The sequence below is a fragment of the Struthio camelus genome, chromosome 1 (assembly GCF_040807025.1).
Source record: "Struthio camelus isolate bStrCam1 chromosome 1, bStrCam1.hap1, whole genome shotgun sequence".
Lineage (NCBI taxonomy): Eukaryota > Metazoa > Chordata > Aves > Struthioniformes > Struthionidae > Struthio > Struthio camelus.
In genome coordinates, this window is record NC_090942.1 from 83501962 (window position 1) to 83521638 (window position 19677).

General features: G+C 38.5%; 1 protein-coding gene across 4 annotated transcripts in view; it reads right to left on the minus strand.

Moving 5' to 3' along the window:
- NTF3 (neurotrophin 3) overlaps window positions 1-19677 on the minus strand; it is a 54599-nt gene that overhangs the window by 17934 nt on the left and 16988 nt on the right. Inside the window, exons 2-4 of one of the 4 annotated variants that reach the window (XM_068953790.1) lie at window positions 12786-12935; window positions 11297-11376; window positions 7258-7361 (exon numbers count right to left, since the gene is read on the minus strand). The exons of 1 other annotated variant lie outside the window; for it this stretch is intronic. In XM_068953790.1, coding sequence (XP_068809891.1) covers window positions 7258-7281 — 24 coding nt within the window. In that variant the 5' untranslated portion in view covers window positions 7282-7361; window positions 11297-11376; window positions 12786-12935. Of the gene's footprint in view, window positions 1-7257; window positions 7362-11296; window positions 11377-12785; window positions 12936-19677 lie in introns of those variants that run through there. 2 more of the 4 variants (XM_009675421.2, XM_068953810.1) reach the window with 2 other exon arrangements.

Below are 19677 nucleotides of genomic sequence, written 5' to 3' on the forward strand. Positions count from 1 at the left end.
ACTGCTAAAGCATACACATACCCCTTTTCTTTCCCATCCTCCCATCTTCACCCATAAACGTCCACCTCTGGACTGAAAGCACACCAAGCCTCAGAAATTTCTTCCTCCACCATCTGATGAAGAACTTTTCCACCATCCTTCTTAAGATCCCTCTATGCAGGTAGAGTTTGTGATTTCAATCTTTCAGTATGGCTTGGATTAAGATATAGGTGAGTGGAAAGCAGAGAAGAATATGGCAGGCTAAGACTGACAGATTAAGATCATGTGTACTACAGGACTCAAGTGCCTGTCTAGAGGTTGGATTTACAAGGAAAATCCTGTGCTACAGTTATTTAGAAAAGATACGAGACATACTTGGGGACTGCCAGAAATTAAGGAAAGATTGTAAAGCACATTTATTCCTATTTTAAATTATTAAATGGTATTATACTTGGAGACAACTGTGTATAAACATCTCTTAAAAATTAAAGCTCACAGACCAAATTCTGCTTTCAGACACACAGAAAGCAAGCAACTGTAGACTGAGTTTTATATAACTGAGGTCATAATCTGGCATAGTGTCTGATCTGGCTCAATTTTCTGTTAGGTTAATGTCAGTGCTGGTAAGCTGTTATGAGTAAACTCAGTAGGGAATGGGTCAGGTGTTAATGCTCACAATCAACATGATTCCAAATAAACTGGAGGAATTTAAGAAACAATGCAGTATATTCTGATTTAAGTTACTTGTTTAGACATAAAATAACTCTGTTGACTTGAGTGGTGCTACCTTGGTGTAAGAGAGAAGAAAATGGGATTCTACGTTTAGGAGACCTTTCCATCTCAGATCTCTTAAAAAAAGTGAAGGAATGAAGCATATGGAAATTTCTGAACAGTGAGCTGGTAAAACTAAACAATTGTCTTGTCCTCTCTCTGTGTTCAATGAACAAGCCTAAACTAACACCTGCAATTGTCCGAATTGTTTCCTTTCCCTTAAATTTGGGGAAAATGTTAAGTGTACACTGTTTTGCTGGTTCGTATGGTTTACAGCTATTTGAAAGGAAGAAAATAACTTTATTGCAAGAAATGAAGCTAGTTTGTATACACTCTAATGAAATAAATACTTTAAAATGCAGGCATCATTCCTCAAGAATATATCGTAATTTCACTGCCTTCTTCCTACCAAGCAATTCTTGGTGGCATAAAAGACAGTTTCATTGCATAAGTACACATGCAGAATTTTTGAAGGCTCGAAACAGACAGGTTACCTGTCTGTTAGAAAATACAGAATTATAATATGTGAGAAGACAACTCTCTCTCCATTTTCTTTTCTTAGGTCTTAACAAAAGAAAAGTTTTCATACTACAATAAGGTCTTAAGTTCAAATTTTGAAATTGAAGTTTTGGATTCAATTTCAAAATATTTCCTACAGTTTCAGTTCCAAAAGCCCTCAGTTGTATTAAGGGATTTAAACCCTTCACATCACTGAGTGCCAAATTTAGATTCTTTCCAGTGCACAGACTGACTTGTGTTAGGCAAATCTGCCCCACTATGAATTCAGCCATTCTGGAGCTGTGATTGAAATCTGATTGTTTCTAGAAACTGAAGAGCTTCAGATGAGAAGTTTTGCTTTGGGCCCATTTTTGCTAGTCTCTTTTTCTACTCACTTTATTTCTTGCGCCTGTCTTTGAATGTTACATTTGAGAGTAGAACTTGATATACAATACATAAATAACTGCCGCACCCTCTTAGCCAATGTGTAATGCAGGAGTCAATATCTGAGATACCTGTCAGACAAACGTCCATGTTTTTTGAGTAAGAACTTGTACAAGGAGCTCTTGTTCAGCAGGATAGGAACAGCAGTGCTATCACAAAGGTCTCATGGCCTCCCTGACAATTAGCCTGCTAGTGCTTTATTCTACACGGATCAAGTCATGAAAACATTTTCAGAATAGGATGTTTTCCCAGATATGCAAAAAGAAGTGAGGTGCCCATTTCATACTAAAAAATTCTAACTCTCATAAAACCTCCAATGAAACTAGAAGAGAGAATAAAAAGAACACAGATTTTAAGATTTGATTCTTAACTATTACATATTGAAAGAAAACACATAGTCATTAACATTTTATTAGCTCTTGTCTTTGGGCTCTAGGAAAGCAAAATTGCAGCCCTAATGAAAACAGAACAAACTAAATCCCACAAACTCCATAGTTAGAAAAGGGGTAAGATGAAGAAGAAGATATAATGCTCATCATAATTTTCCTTCAGACATGAGATAATGGTTGGCTACTTTAAAAAAAAAAAAAGTAATTGTATTCCTTTTGAAGCTCCTCAGGTTGGAAATTTCCTTTTGTAGTTCCCTGTCTTTCTCTCTCTTGAAAACATCCATGCTCCTTGCTTTAGTTACTCTTCAGGGTAACATGTTCCATATGTCAAATAGCCTTTGTATGAAATAGTTTAGACTAAATTCTCCTTTTATCCCCATGTCCTAATTTTAAGGTCTTACTGCTGTGAAGGACCAGTCTGGATCAGTTTGATCAGACCCTCCTATTTTATAAATGACATTTAATTTACCACAACTTTTTCCCCTTTTCCATAATAATAAGCCCAACCAAGTATTTCTTTGTAAGTGTAGCTATTACAAGCTTCCTTAAGTTTTACCGCTAATTGAACAGTGCTCTCTGACTTAGTTCATTATTATACTACTTGCTTTCATTTGAGTGCATTTTTAAAGTAATGCAACACAGAAGCCTATTATCTTCTTTTTTCTCAATTACTTTTCCCTGGAATAGAGGCTAAAGAAGACTTTTTTTTGTTAACAGTGGCTCCCAAAGTATTTTTCTATGCTTTGCATACAACATAACTTTCTTCCTGGACATTCTTCCCTGTGATATTTTTTTTCCCTGGAATAAATTGCATTTAGCATCTTCACAAGCATCATTTTCTTTGTGCCTTCCCATCAGGCTTCTGTATAAGAAATAAAAGTATGTACTTGAAAATTGCCCAGGCTTTTCAGTGTAACCATTAGCTAATTCAACAGTCCTCACAGTGGACTCCTGATACTCTCTGTGCCTCTTCTGTCTCTCACTTACACTGGTTTAGGCTGGGGAAAAACTCCAGCTATGTTAATACGCTGAGTGAGAGAACAGACCTCTCTCCTTCTGATTCTTTTCTCCTAATATTCCTGTTCTTCAATTATTCACAGCTATATTCCTGCCACAATACTTTTCTGTATTTTCACTCTTTTAAACTGTTTACTGCCAATTTAGCCTGTGGTTGCTCTACAGGGGGAAACAAGGCCAAACAAACAGTTTTTAAATGGATCATCTAGAAAAGTTCCAGCAATTCACCTATGAAAATTGGGCTGAATCTATTTCAAAGGCATACTGTTTTACTGCAAAATCAGTCAGAGAGTGCGCTACTTCTTGCCATTAACACAGTCATGTGAGCAGAAGACTTTGTGAATATCTGTGACTCTGTCCTAGCAAAAAAAGCTTTTTTACTCTTTGAGATTACTTTGCCTGTGCAAGATAGCTATATCTGTACAAAGTGCGACCATGTCCCTAGTGGTGTTAGCCCACAAGGAGTACTGGGCTAATGGAGTCTCAACAGTAGGCCCAGGCTAGATCTGTGCCTGCACACCTTTTTTTCTTCTTCTATTTTTTAAAATAAAAATCTCTGTCAAACTAGCTATACCTGTATGGCACTGACACAGATATACTGCTAGTAATTTCTTGTGTTGCTATGCCTTATGCTTGGGAAAGGGCCATGGTAGAAAAATCCTTTTTCTTGCCATGTGCTGTCCTCGTATTAGAGAGCTTTGTGAGCAGAGCCAGTCAGCTGAATTGTGGGTATACATAAGGCTGTCTGTTCCCCTCCACCTTGTAATACATGTGAATCCTTATCTTTATAGTATTTACTTTCATGATGTTCCCATGAAGCAGAGCTGTGTTCCAATTCCTGTTTTGCAGGTGAAAAACTAACACAGAGACCAGCTCAAGTCCCACAGGAGGCTTGTGGTGGGACAGAGAGTTGGACGGTACAGATGTAAGTGGCAGCCGGAGCAGCTTCTGGGTTTAGATCAGCTAATGTATTGCGAATTTAGCTCTAGAACAGCTGAAACCAGCCTGCAGGGAAAACACGTCAATCCCTGAATAGCACAAATAATGAAGTCTGGTTTTCTGCAGCTTAGTATCTTGTGGTTGGATTCTTTGATCTCCTAAAAAGTCAAACTGCAGTTGAAACTTCTACTGCAGATTGGATGGCCTTAACTTTTTATGCTGTATGGATTCTCTGGTACCTAATGATACAAGTTTCTCTCTTTTTGGCTGGACTTCTGTTAGTGGGAGCGCTAATATAGTGTTTCCATCCTTTCTTTCTGGCCATCTGTTTTTATGACCTTTGTAAAAGCCAAACACCTTAAGAGCCTCTCTCAGCTATGGCCAAGTTCAAAACTTACTGGGTTGGACTGACAAACAGACACACAAGACAGCATCACTACATAGGCCTCAGATATTACAAAGCCAAAAATTAGGTGAGAGGGGTTATGTGTTGCTAACACATGCCAGTGCAGGAGAGTAGAAAAAGTCCCTCTGTGCCATCTCTGCAAAACGGCTTCCAGAGAGAGGGCTAGGAGCTGCAAAATATGGGGCCCTTTGCCCATGTTGTTAAGCAAGTATTTTTTGACTTCAGAGAAGTTCCTGAAAAAGTTAGCCCAGATGGTCAAAGGAGGCCAGGATTTGACACAGAAAATGAAGCAAATTAACAGGCAACAACTGAGTTATATGCCTCTACTCTGTCTCTTCAAGTAGTGCATAGTTACATCTCTGCAATGCTGGGATGGTGTTATTTAGTGCCTACAGAAAAAAATGGTGTTCAGATCCTAGTTACCTATTGGACGACTTCTGGTAGTGAGAAAGAGGCAGTCTGACGTCCTCTCTAACGTGATCTCAGGTATTTTACTTCTAGAATGTTTGGGAATACTGTATACATTGCACTTGAATGCAAACTGGTGTTCTGGCACAGATAAAGATCAAGAAGAAAAAGTTTGCATGAGTATCTGAGTTTTGAATGCTGCGTGCCAGGATAGTGATATCCTGGACTTTGATTTAGCACTTTTGTTCCAGCTTGAACTGTTTAATAATCATACTACATAGGAAATCCTGCACAAATGACTATTTGGGTAATTCTGTACCATTAGCTTGCTTTGTTTCTACAAGTCATTTGAGTCAAAGCCTCTCATGAAGGACAGACTGAGAAATCCTCTCTTGAGTCACACTAGAAATGTCTATGGCAAAGCTAATTTCTCTGTTGGGACAGTGGGACACAGGACCCGGTCAGGCACTAGTTTAAGCCCAGAAGAAAACTTACATCTCTGATCTGGCTTCTTTAATGTAATAAAGAATATAATATGCATTTGAAAAACGTCTTAAAAAAACAACCTACCAACACAAAATGCAGACACATATTTTGCTGATGAGGACAGCGTAAGACCCTATATTGAATGGAATTGCAAATGGTGAGGGAAACAGGATTAAACCTATAAAACAGAACAAACAAACACGGCAGATAGTAGCTTCGTCTTAAAGCTATGTCTTGGTTTTGCAAAAGATCAAAAATACTTTAAATCACTGAAGCATGTGTCAGCCATAAAGAGGAAATGAAATGGCTTTTGAAATACTTTTTAAAGTTTAGAGGAGAGGCATCCCAAAAGCTGAGGGAGTGTCAAAGAGTTAGAAGTCAGGAATTTGGCCAGAAAGAGCATGAGTCAATGTCAAAAAGTTTACAAGCTGACCATCTGAAAATATTTTGGGTTCAGCAGATCAAAACAGCTTGCTTGACTTGAACTTTAAAAAAAAAAAATTAAAAAAAGTTCAGAAACACAAATTGTCAAATTGTTTGAAATTAAGAGTTGATAAAACTGAGGATTGAATTTAATTGACTGGACTTATATGATTCAAAATGTTCCTTCCAAAACTTTCCAACCAAATTTTCAGGAAATTGGAAGGAGTGGGATGCATGGTGTGATGGTTACTAGAAACTGAGAATCTCACCTGATTGGTAGATACTAGCAAGTAAAGGGGCATAAGAATAATATTATTGTGGTAGAATGATCAGAACTAGCAACATTTTCCAAAAGAAGTGAGGGATGAGTATTTAATAGCCTCAGAAGGCCTTTTTGTCTAACAATACAGCCACATTTTGCCTGGGTGGCCAGATCTTCTGTAGTATAGCTTCACTGACTTTAGTGGCATTGACGTGGTTGGCATCTTTATAGGAATCTGGCCCTTAATTATCAGGAAAATCAGAGAAATGCCAGCTGTCCTAATGTAAATATCACAATAGATAAGTAGGTAAAAACTGGTTCAGTGGACAAAACAACGTAGCTCCAGGAACTTCAATTGGGCCAACATGCTGTTAGGAAGAAATCTTATTATATTAACAGTAAGCCAATAAGAAAATGCTCCAGTGCTCTGTGAAACAAGTACTATCGTCCAGGTAAGGAATAACCTTGACCAACAGCACATATGATGCAGGAACTGGTCTATGGGTTGATATCAGCTTACTTGACTTTTTCACCAGATCTGATTGACAGCTTTACTTCTTCATGAGAAATGTAAAAAATTCCCTTCTTTCCTCATTCCTACCCATCTTTGCTCTTCTCCAAGCGGTCTTCACTCTTTATAGCTTGAATAGTACATATATAAATATATAAAATATAGCTTACTGTTGTGTTTGCTGCTATTGACTGCCTAAGGACACGTTTGTGAATTAAATACCCAACTTGCTAAAATATACCTTCTTCTCTCATCAGCCTTTCCCCTACCCTGCGTTATTTTCTTAAGTCAGGCGTTAAACCTTTTCCCTCAGATTCTGAGCTCTGTGGGATGATGACTGACATCTTACTTTACGCCTGTACATGAGCTCTGTCAAATCTTGTGCACTCAGCATGAGACTACTACCCTTCCCGGGCAGAGTCAGCCAAACCTCCTGTCTTTGCAGAAGACCCTTGTGGCCTCTCTCCTGTTCTGTGAACCTGCATGTTGGATTAACTGAGGTCACCGAGCAGGAGGAACATCCTTGTCTGCATCGCAGCTGAGTATTTCACCTCACAGGGTTTCATGTGAAAGCAGCCCCACCAGAAGATTTTATTTTCAGCTGCAGCCTATTGCTATGGCCCCTCTCCTGACTGGACGTGTGCCCATCAGACAATCCCAGAGCATCTTGGTTGCCTGCCAGCCCCAAATGCCAGAAGCATGTCCCCGCTTCCTCTCCTCTTACATGATGAAGTCTGTGGGGTCTCATTCACGAAGACTTAGAAAAGTTGAGTCTCACACGGCCTTAGGACAGCGAGGCCAGGTCCTGAGGAAGGCCTCCAGATGCAACTGCAATAATAATCAAAAATCTAACGTAACTGACTGAATAATGTACAATAAATTTATTTTTAAAATGCAACTTTTCATAAAGTCTGATAAAAAATGTTGCAAATAAGCATCTACAGTCTTATCAGAACTGGGCTCCACAATCATGCCGACTGTGTCTGTGGCTTTGCAAATGCTCAGGACTTGAAGCATTGCTGAACCCACCTGATGGATAACGGTTCACAGAAATTTTGTAGGATTTCTTCTCAGTGTTCAACTAGTCAGAAAGGAGTATCTGGTGATTAAGGTCACTAACCTGTGTTCATTTCCTACTTCCCCTGAGAATTGCCTTTATAAGTTTGGGAAAGTTATTAAGGGCTTGTTTATGCTGCTAAAAATATTATTATTATTGGATTTTTTTTTACGGTAGAGAAATTGATGTTCATTTAGCTGCTGCAAAGTAATACCACAGTGCAGACAAAGCAGGTTAGTTTTAGTCTGAGATATATTTGCTGAAGTCGACTTTTAGTGGTACAACTGAAGGGTTTTTTTTGTTCCGTTGTCTCTGTAGTTTTGACTTTGGGTAACTAGCACAGATTGATTCTGAGGTAAAATAAGAATATAGATTCCTAAAGCTCTTTTTTTAACCTGTGAAATGGGAATAGCAGTACTACTTAGCATTCTCTCAAGGAGACTGTGATTAAGTACATGTAAAGATTAACAGACTATATTTGCAGCTCTTATACCCAGGTTTCCCTAGATTTATTTGTATATGGGCAAAAGCATATTTAGATACTTGTTTCAATTACCCATTTCAATCATTTGTGTCAAAAAAAACTTAAAAATAAAAGCAAAGCAAGCTAGGTTATTGCTAGCCACTGTTTTCCTAGGCCCAACCTATCTTTAATTTTTACATTAATATTGCTATAAATTATATTGCTGTATGCAGAGCTGATAGACTCCTGATTGATGTAGACAGTGGTCAGGTGGTCTGTGGGTAGTCTGAACAGCGGCTGTGAGAGGTGTGAACCCACTCACCCACCCCAGTGAGCTGCTAACAGAAAAACCCCTAACAATCAGTGTTTTGCTCATCGCATAGTAGATCATATTTGGGCTTGTTTATGTAAACCATGATACTGATTTGCTAAAGAAGTTTATCCAGACATTTTACTTTCTGATCACAGTTCCTTATTTGATTTTGCATAAGGTAGAGCAGAACCAGTTTTAGCTACATCAAAATGTGACCTTATTTCTAAACAAGTATTTACAAGATCATTCAGAAAAACAATGTGTAGTAACTCCTTTTTGTTACTGAACAACATTTGCGGTGACCACAATAACGGTGAGATTTTCTTGTGAATATCCTCCTTAGGAAACCCCACAGTGATGACTTAATTAAAATCTGAGTTCAAGAAAGAATGCAAATGTGTTATAAACTTTTCAGTGAATCATTGTATGTGGAAACAGAAGGAACTGGCATCATAGGTAGAATTTTCAAGCTTATCTAAAGATATACCCTTCTTCAATTGCCAGAAATGTTTGGTGACTTTATAGATCTCAGAAACCAAAGAGCTCTCTAAGACTCTGGCAAGTGACAGCAATTTCAGAGTCCCTTTCCTATGGCAGCCTTTGCAAAAAGGTATAAAAAATGTATAGAAGCACTGGAATATGTTTCAGCAAATCCTTTTCTCTGGTTTTCACACTAATTTCATTAGATAAAACACAAAAGTGGCTTGTAGCCGCTAGAGTTAAAGTATGTTTATGGAGAAAAATGAAATAACCATAAAAAATGGACACATAGCAATGAATCACAAGTATGAATAGTGTTAAGTGGCCATAGTTTTACTGGTCCCACAGGTAGGCTGTCCTTGTTCTCCTGTTACATGGAATACATGATATTTTTATTGTAGATTGTGATGTTGCCTTTTTCTTAATCATCTTTATGTCTTTTCCAAGGATGATTGGTTTATAACGTGATGGCCAAAAGCATGAACCGTAACATGCATAAAATTTATGCAAAAAGAATTTCAACTCATATGCATCCATCTACTTTGTTAATACGTTTTTAGCTATTTTCAGGCTTCTCAATAAGAAGCCTGTACTGTATCTGTACATACAGTATCTAGCACATTTCAAGACCAGTTCAGCTCCAAAATAAGTCAGGGGGAGTCTTTCTGTCTGCTTTCAATGAGATAGAATTGGACTGATAAAGCTGTGAGAAACACTGTGGAAAGCTTTGGGAATAACTTAAAATTACTTAATGAGTCAGGATGAAAATACACGATCCCTCTGGTATTCCATAATCCTTCATATATTCAGTGATACTGTATGTCAAGATACTATAGACCAGAGTTTATCCTCTAAATCCACTATACCCACAGCTATGCCAAACAGTGGGAACTGTCATCTCTTTACATCATTCTTCTAAGTACCGTGTCAAAGAGATGTTAGTTCTGGGAATCAGAGTGAGGTCACCCATGGATCCTCCACCCTTCTGGGCCAGATGTTCCCACACATGACTACATCCAAGAGGGCAAGGATCACCCATTTGTGAATAAGTTAATTACCCATTTGTGAAGTTCTGCAAATGATCTTCTACATACCACATTCATCCAAATCCTTAGGCTCAACACTGATTGCTGGTACTTTCAAATATGCTACCTCACATCATTTCTACTTTGAAAGCATGGGAAGGCTGAGAATGTTTTTGAATCTAAAATCTTGATTGCCTATAGATATATGAATATACTCTTGACTTCTTTCTCCTTCCTTTTTAAAGCACCACATTTTTTTCCCAGAGTTAACATCCTCAGACTGTACCTTTTTTTTTTTTTCAGTATTCTCGCATTAAAATGGCAAACTCACTCCTTCTGGAGCTTGACTGTCTGCTGCTATGTCTGACTGGTGGCTGACCCACTTCACACCCTTCAAGCATGCAGCAGGGACTTCTGGAAAAACAAATCACAGTCTCATCTGCTTAACAACTGTCAGTTGTGATTAAAGCCTCATAGCAATGCAAGAGGGAGCGTGGTACAAAAAGAGAAGTGCTGCTATTTGAACTTCCTGGAAACTAGGGAGTTCAACAGGCACAACTGAAAGTTTTCCTTAAAAAAAATATATGTCACTCCAAACAGTTATCTTTCAAAGCAGTGCCAAGTCAGAAAAGTTAACCAACCATTCCTTGTAAAGCTCAAAGAAAATAAGAACTAAACAAAAATGAAGTTAATTAAAGATGCATACTGAAGGAACACAGTCCAAAAAAAAAAAAGGGGATTCTGCTATAAGTATGCTGATTACCTATGTATAATACTTCAGACTTAACAATAAACGACATTCATCTAAATGCAAGCAGTCATACCAACTAGTAACATTTTCATTAAAAACAGACTAAGCCTTGTCTTCATGTCAAGGTCATTATGTTGCAGAAGTATAATTAAATAAATTTCAGCAACTCTATACCTCTTCATTTTTTGGACTGGGACTATTTAGCAAACTAGCATCATTGCAACTGTTTATTGTTTTGAAAAATACAAAGTCAAACTACCAAAAAAGAAAATTTCTCTTAGAAACAATTCTTCAGTAACAATTTTTACTCGCAAATTCAGTTTTCCAGGATTTCTTGTGTGCGTATGGGTTGTAGGCTTTTTATGTTGTTTCATTGAGTATGAAAAAAGAGATCATTTTCTTCTTGTAAGAGAGGGAGTCTGACTGTTTCCAAATTTCACATACAGCTTAATCTTCATACTATGTATATATTAGAAGTTTAGAAAGGTTAGAATTGAGATGAAACAGATTTAGTTGCCTTAATTCCTACACTTTTACAGGGAGTATAAATGTTACCAGTGTTTTCTATAGATTTGTATTATCAACAATCATTATGAATCTTTTGTTTTATTTTTTTATGAAAAGTGATTGTGACAAGGATGGTGAATTGTTCCAGTGATCTTGTTCTCACATACCAGCTCTGGGATTGGAGAGAGTTTTCACCTTCTAAAATGATTTGCCATTGTGTCCATCTTACAGCTGAAGGCTGCATTGCCTGGGAAGACAAGAACCAAAGGGACTGTGGAACTTTCCCTCCATGTTGGCAAATCTTCAGTTTTCTTACCCTTTTTTTTTCCCCCTAATGCTGCCTTCCGTTGACTCCAGTTGGCACACTTGGAAATTACAGGCATCGAGTTTCGCCTCACAAATCATAATAGCCATAAGGACTTTATGTAATGAAGTGACTCCTACCTTAACAGAACGAGACTGCTTTTACTATATTATTATGACAGTCAACAATTAAGAAAGCATTTGCCAGCCATAACCACAGATGTCTTCTTTGAAGTGTGGGAGAAACAGTACTAATCTCAAATACCATAGCGTGGGAACACTTGGCATACAACACCCGCATAAGAAAATTGAGCATTTGGCCATGATCCTAGAAGATACTGTGATTGAAGTGACATAAATACATAATTAGGAGAATCCATACATTAACAGAGTCTGCACCTATTTTAATGCAAAAGTGATGGGGAAAGCACAGCATTTTTCCATGTTCTTTATCTCATCTGTGATGTAGGTATCTGTGAGAAAACACCTCTGACTCCGATTTTAAGAAGGCTTCTGGGAGGCCCTTCTTTATATTTGAACTCTACTTGTACAGTAAGCAGAGCCCCACAGCAATGCCTTTAAGCGACAAACCATCTTTAAATCATAGTCTGGTAGTAGTGTTCATATTTGGCTAGTGTACCTCTTGCTCAGTTCCAGTACAGTAAGTTCAATAGGCTTGGAGCTGAACTGCATCACAGTCATTAATCAAAAACCCTATAAAATTGAGTTCCAGGAATTTATAAATATATAATGCAAATATGAGCTGTGGGATTTTTTCTGTAAACACTCCATCCCAGCAATGTTTTGTATCTCCCCAAGCACTGTAACTTCACCAGCTAGTGTTGCTTGTTGTTCCTCCTGATTTCTATTACCCTTGCCTTAACACTGGTATCTTGCTTTGTAGCTCTGCTTCTCTTTTCACAATGATTGTGAAGGGGAGAAAGGAACGAGAACTCTCACCACTACAAAACCTGCCTAGGTTCTTCCATGGCACAGGCACATAATGACCCTACAGGTCTATGATTAACTACTGGGGTTATTCATGGAATAAAGTGAACAGCATTGGATGCCCTTCTAACCAAATGTCAGCAGCCTATCCACAAGCTTCTCTACTGGCACTAGAAGTTTAACATAACTCCCAAATCCACTGAAGACCTTAGGAACCTTGCCATCATCTTCCCTTTGAGTGTGGGTATGGGGTTTTCACTTTAAGACTGTGCAGAAAAGTTGATTTTTTTTTTCTTTATTTTGCTTTTGCTGAAGGAAACTTCTCTATGTTTATGCTCTCCTTTTACATGAAAACTCCCTTTCCTCCCCCTAGCCCCCATTCTGCATAAAATACCCCAGTTTTACCTGTCATAGAGTGAAGTCTGACACTGGAAGGTGTTCCTGTTGCTTTCATTTCCTGAGACCACTTGATCTGACCTTCTGAAAATGCTCCTAAGTGACTATTTTGGAGAGAGCTGAGAATGGAGATCATCTCCTTTGCCTTCCAGGACTGACCTGCAAGAGACCTTCTCAGTGAACTCATTTGCTTCTGTATACACTACAGTGCTTTGTTTTGTCTTGCCTTGGATCAGACTCCATTGAGATGACATAAGCACATGTTGGTCTCTGACTTGAAAATTCTTGTGAAGTGGACACACTTGATTTTTGTTATAGGTGTTTATTTTACTTTATTTTTGTCATGAAAACACATCTTAGTAATTCATAAGCCATTTAAGATACTCATTGTAACTTAAGCAAATGGAAGTAATGTTTAATTTTTCATTTTTTAGTGGTGATGCAGAACATATAACTGCATATCCAGTTTACAATGCTTCCCGCACTAGCATTTGGACTCCATTTTCAACTTATAAATCAAGTGCTAAGTATAGTGCTTGTTTGTGTCCTTTAAATATTACCTTCTCGTTTGTTCTTATCAACATCCAGTAACAATAAATATGCATGTCATGCAAGACAGTAAATATGCAGACGTTCCAAGGAAAAGTTCAGTGCAATATCTCTGCGGATTAATGGGTAAATGTTTGAAACTAGTGTAAAAGCTAGAATAGTGATAACTTTTAGCATCGTCTAGAGGAATGAACACAGCAGATAAATGTGCTGCTATGGAGAGGGCCAGAGTAAAATTTATATGCCACTCAACCTCCACTGAGAGGACTCCCACCACTTGTGTTCTCTCCTAGTCCTGTGAATTCCGAGGTGTATTTCAATTCATCTGGGAGGCAGGAAATTGTATTTTCATCTTTATTCTACTGCCAGCTGTAAACTAGACCCATACTTCTTGGAGGCTGCAGCAGCAAGCACATTGAGTTCAGGAATCTCCTGTTGCTGCGCTCTTCAGTAATTTTAACTCTATGTCTCTATTTTCCACAGTTGTACCCTATGGATAAGGATTCTTGACTACATAGTGCAACTGTGAGAATTAATGGGTGAGGCTTTGCACAGTTCTGCGAACACTAATGGTAAAGAAGCATTAAGAAATGGAGAAGAAGCTCAAATGTGCACCTGAAGATGATGCTGAACATCACAACTGAGAATAAAAGAGATCATAATATACAGGAGAGATATTAGTGATCTGCCCAGTAAACTTGTGTTATCTTTCTACCCAAATCCTACTACTAATGTAGGTTTGCTACAGGCTAGGGCTTGTATTTATGCATGTGTTTCTAAGTGGCTGCTTCATGAGGAAAAAGATAAGGCATGAGCCAAGAAAACCTGATAGCCTGTGTAGATGTTTCCAGAAACTCCATCAACACAGCAGTCAGTGCAGTAAAGATCATTTGCCTTGTAATTGTCACAGGAAGCTAAGGACTTGCTTCAGGTGCCCACACACTGGTGTCTGCTGCCATTTGAGATGCCCAAGGGGTTTCTGCATAGCCTCCAATAAGGCATGCTGCTCCCGAAGGGCACAGGTCCTTGATAGGCTGGGTCATATATACTAGCTTTGTGTGGCTATATCTCAGGCATCTCAAATAACTCTAGACATTCAGGCAACTGAATTTGTCCCTGACTGTCTATGAAAAGGAATCCCAGTGAGATTGCAACTAGCAGCCTGAATCCAATCTTCTTGCTTTATAGTTTAGTGACATTTGTATATGACACTTACATGCTATTTTACATGAGAGTTACAGTTCATGTGTTATAGATCTTGCCATCTAGGTTTCCCACAGTGACGATGAGCTCAGATTACTAAGAACAGATTTTTGACCCTCTTCCATGACACTGCAGTAGGGTTAGACTGGCTTGGTTCAAGGACCAGGATTACAGCAAGCACAGGATCTCTTTCTAACAGTTAGGGATGCTGCAGCACTGGAGCAGACTGCTTGGGAAATGTGTAAAGTTTTTATCACTGGAGGTCATTGAGAACAGAGTGGATAAACAGATGCTTATTTACAAGGAAGAGTTTGGGAGCAAGGGAATGGTGTTCTTTCCATGTCCATTTATGAGTCTGTATGATTTCCTTGATGGGATCTTTTTCCTTTTGGGACCACTAGGACTACTACAGAAGGAGAGAGAAGTGCATCTCATGTATGAGTATGTGTTTGCAAATTTATGTTAATAGATGACTTGCACAGAGATGCTGTAATATGTTATTTCACAGTATAAAAAAAATGTCTACTTCTGGATTCACTATCTGCGTAAACTCACTAGGAAGTAAAAAACAGGGAGAAGAAGAAAGTGAGAGAATATGCTCTGCACTTAATAAAAGTGAAATCTAGAATGCAAAGCTTAATTTTGAGGTTATAAACTGCATTTATATTAAAAAAATGGATAAAAATAACCAGTCAGTTTGAATGTGAAATAAAGAAATAGATCATTGAATAAATCCTAAAATTACTACCAAAAAAAAAAAAAAAACAGTTTTCATTTTCTGGATTTCCTAAACTATTGAAAATGAAAATGGCATCTTAGGCTGGCTTAGGTTACAAAGTTTGCACCGATCTGCCATATTAATGATGTAATAAATGTGTCTGTATGCATCTGCTTATCAAGAGAGAAGGCTATCAAGATTGTAAAGGGATGCCATCAAAGGTCCCTGTGCTGCCCTTGCAGGCTTCAGATTTAAGGTAAGTAGGAGCCTAGGAAGAATATACTCATGGGGTGCAGTACTAAGGGGACACTGGATTTCAATGTATTCTAACAAAACTAGTTGCAGATAGCTCAGCATTTGCACATTCAGTTGTCCCGGTGTAAGAAAAGCCCAAGATATTGTACTGTTTCTGAACCCACATTGTGTATGGGCAGAAATCCAGGTGTGCCAAACTGACACAGAATTTAGCCCTGAATTTGTCCTACTGAAATAAATATTGAGATTTAGTAAACAATATATAATGCTGGTTTCAGAGCTTCCATAAAAAATTGTGTGTACCACCACGTATAATTACAATTATCAAAAATATCCTCTGTTCACATAATTCCTCAGCAGAACTGCTGAATTCTCTGCAGCCTCTATACGTAGAGCATTGTGGAAATGCAACTGTTTGTGCATTGGAAAATAGCCATTAGTAAGTACATTGTGAAGGAGTGGGTGTAGAGGGAGATATTAGCCAAGAAAATCCTAACTTAGGCTTATAAAAAGCATGTAAAATCTTTTATGCCTGCATGAGATAGATGTGACCATGGCTGCATTGTAAGACCAGCAAAAATTGAGTAAGAATCCCAAACATATTTCAAAATTATCAACAAACTGAAGTCATCTTGCAAGAAAAGTAAAACTGGGATGAAAATTAACCACATTTTTAACAGTCGTGTGACAATTCAAGTAGTAACTATCACATCATTACGGAAAGCTAGTTAGCCCTAGTCTAGCACATAGCAGGTGTTGAAAATGGAAATGCAATTTCCCAGCTAGGCAAACATCCAATATTTATGAGCCAAGTCTGTGGGAACAACTGAAACTGCCGATAGGGAAAGAATAATTTAGTGGCATATTGAGTAAGTTTTCCACTTTAAGAAAAACTGCTATTCACCTTCTATCTCTTTATATTCCTACTAGTGTCTGAATGTATTGTGCACTGCTGAAGCAATCATACAAGATGCTAGCACAAAGACACAAGTATCCTCATGATTAGAATTGATCACAGCTACTTAGTTATCTGGCAAGCCAAGTGATGCACAGATGAGAAAAAGATGAAAACTGCACAGATACTTGAGGGGGAAAACAGCCTGCTACCTTTCAGCAGCATCTCTAATACTTCTTAGGCAGTATTTCGGGTGTAGATAAAGTATAGATGAGAGCTCAATTTATATTCTGATTTGACAATGTCTCAATCTTGCCAGATATTTTTTGAAATTTCTACCACCTTGGGTCAAAATCTTTCATGAGCAACAGCTGCTGCTCTGAGATTTCTGGAACAAGGAAATACACTCCTTGCACTTTTGGATCTAAATCAAGACCAGAAATGCAGGACTAGATTTGGCTCTAGGGAACCAAATCTTGAACATACCTCCTCCCTCAGCCAAAATTGAAGACATTTGGATCTACTCTGTGACCGTAAGGGGAAGAATTGATAGCTGCCAGACAGAGAGGATCTGTGCCTGTCAACGCTCCTAACTCAAAAGGCAACTCCAAATTTGCTTGAGAATTTCCTGTCTCCTTCTGATAAGGCTCCCGTCTCTTTCTGGCAGATGACCTACACAGAACTGCCAAACTATGGATACCAAGCCACATTTCATGGCTTTTTTGCACAAATGTGGATAGTGCTGGAACCGCTGCATATGGCCCAGATCTAACTTGATCAATGCAGAACATTAAAATGAGGAGAACTAAACAAGTCCTAAAAAGGAATGTATTCAATGAATTTTTCTTCTTCTTCTTCCTGGCTGAAACCCACCCTGTCAGAAGACTAGTAAGACAGCTGGGCTCCAGCTAAGTCCTCAGAATAATAGAGTTTAAGTGGGATTAATGTGGCGGAGCTCATCACCGGCTTTCTGTAAGGGATGAGTTTCAGCCTTCAAAAACTGGTTATAAATGGATTACGACACCCCTGCCCTCACTGCAGTGTATTTGTTGTTCAGACAGGCATGCCAAGCAGCCTCCAATAAGTGACTGTTTTTTGAGCTGGAACTCATTCCTGGACAATTTGTTGTAAGCACTGGGTCAGAGTCACAGTAAGACACTCTGGAGCTGGTTTTGGCACCCCTCCACCTTCCTTTCCCTCTCCTTTGGACTTCTTCCAGCTGCCGCCAGCAAAGACTCCTGCTTGCCACATACCAGAGACCTGCTGGTCCTTCTCTTGGAGAAGAGCAACAGCTCTAGCGTGCTTCCCATTTGGTGCCTCTGTGAAGAGAGAGCCCTGTTCACCCTACCCTTGCTTTGGCTATGTTCCCGCTGTTCAAATAGCAGGCTGCATTGATAGATGCATTGCTCATACATGGAGAGGGCTTGCCCCATCCCCTCCTAGCAAACACTCTACTCCAAAGAAGTCCCCATGCAGATATTCATTTTTACAAATTTGCAGTAACTATTCTGGGCTCAAAGTCCAAAATTCCTTTAAAATTTACTTTCCCATGAAAGCTTATTCCAGGATTGTTCTTGAAGGAAAGTTTATGGAAAGTAAAAATAAAATTAGAAAAAAAAATTAAACACTGCCAAAACAATTTTGATAAGCAAAGTATTTTCTGTATTTGGTCAAGGAAAAATGTTTCTACTCCCTCAGACTGTATTTGTAAAAATTATTTTTTTTTAAAGTAGATACATCATCTCAAACTACAGAAGGCAACATAAGTGGATTCTTTTCATATCTAAAAAGCAAAACTGGGAAGTATCAAATGATCAGCAAAAATTAATGCGTGGAGCTTTGGAGACAGAGGCCAGAGAGAGCTTTGCAATTGACAGATGAAATCAGTCCAACTGAAAACACTAGGAAATTTACCCCAAGATTTGAAAAAATTTAATGGAAAGAAATTAATCTGTCCCAAAGAGTAATAGAAATAAGAATGAATGAATGAATGAGTAATAGAAGTTTGAGCTACATAAAACTAATTGCTTATTTTCAGAAATAACTATAACATAAAAAAAAAAAATAAAGGACAAAGGAAGGGTATTAAAACATTGACCCTTGGTTTTAGCACTGCATTAGGAATAAGACCTCATGAAATCTTCCTTAAAGCATGCACTCAAACTGGTTCAGGCCTGAGCGCTTTTGTATGGATATGACCTTGGCTGACTGCAGCCAGATAAATTCCCACCCCAAATTCCACTCTAAAATATTTGTAATGTAAGAGTTTAGGATGAAAATATATACCTATGAGGTAATACTAATAGAACTTGGGGATTTAAAAGCACATGAAAAACTGATTCAATTCTTTTTAAAGAATTTGGAGTTTATTCTATGGCCAGCCCTATCTGCTCCAGCAGCTGGCATTTCCAACCCAAGGCTTGATGACACTCATCCAGTTCTATGGGATAACAAGCTGGGCCCTTGTTTGGCAAATAAATTCCTATGACATGATCTTACAGTATAACACAATATAATCTGCTCCTGTCTTTTCAGGTAATGTCTCCTTCTTTGGAATGCACGCACTTGGAAATAAAAATGTTTCTGCCTATCCAGAGGAAAAGGTTTCATTTTGCATATACACTTCCTTCTACAACTGTGTGATAAGAGCAACTTATCACTTAACAATTTATGGTTGTGTGTGAGAGCTAGTTCCTACATGCTGTGAGAAAAGAGCCTAAAAGTTTTGGTCCCACTTCTCTCCAGAAGCAGGATCATGATCCCTCAGGGACAGCTAGTCCCTCTGAAAGCACTGGAGTGATCAGTTAAGTCATCCACTGTAGCACAAGGAGATTTCTTCTCCAGCATTAGGACCAAGGAGGATGCCCAGCACCACTGTAAACCTTTGAATACACTGGGTCTACATAGGAATGTGACCCAGGGTGCCAGCACTGAAGCCTCTGGTCTAGGCTGTGATCAAGTGCTCCTGGTATAATGAAAATCTGAAACTGGAGAGCTGATTGGCCCTGTTTGTGAACTACAGGGTAAAGCCATTTTTTGAATTATTTAGAACAAGAAAACGTTACAAAACAAAAAAGAGTGGAAAGATCACTGCTTTTCTAAATATTCCCAGCTCAAAGATAGTCCTGACTGACTACCAGTTGCTTCTAAATATCTGTTAAAAATTTTGTGTGGTCACAAAATACACATAAAAATATTTTGTGGGAAAGGTAAAATGTTCCCCAAATGCTCCAGAAATAGTCATTGTTCTACCCAGCAATTCCCCTCATGCACACCAATTG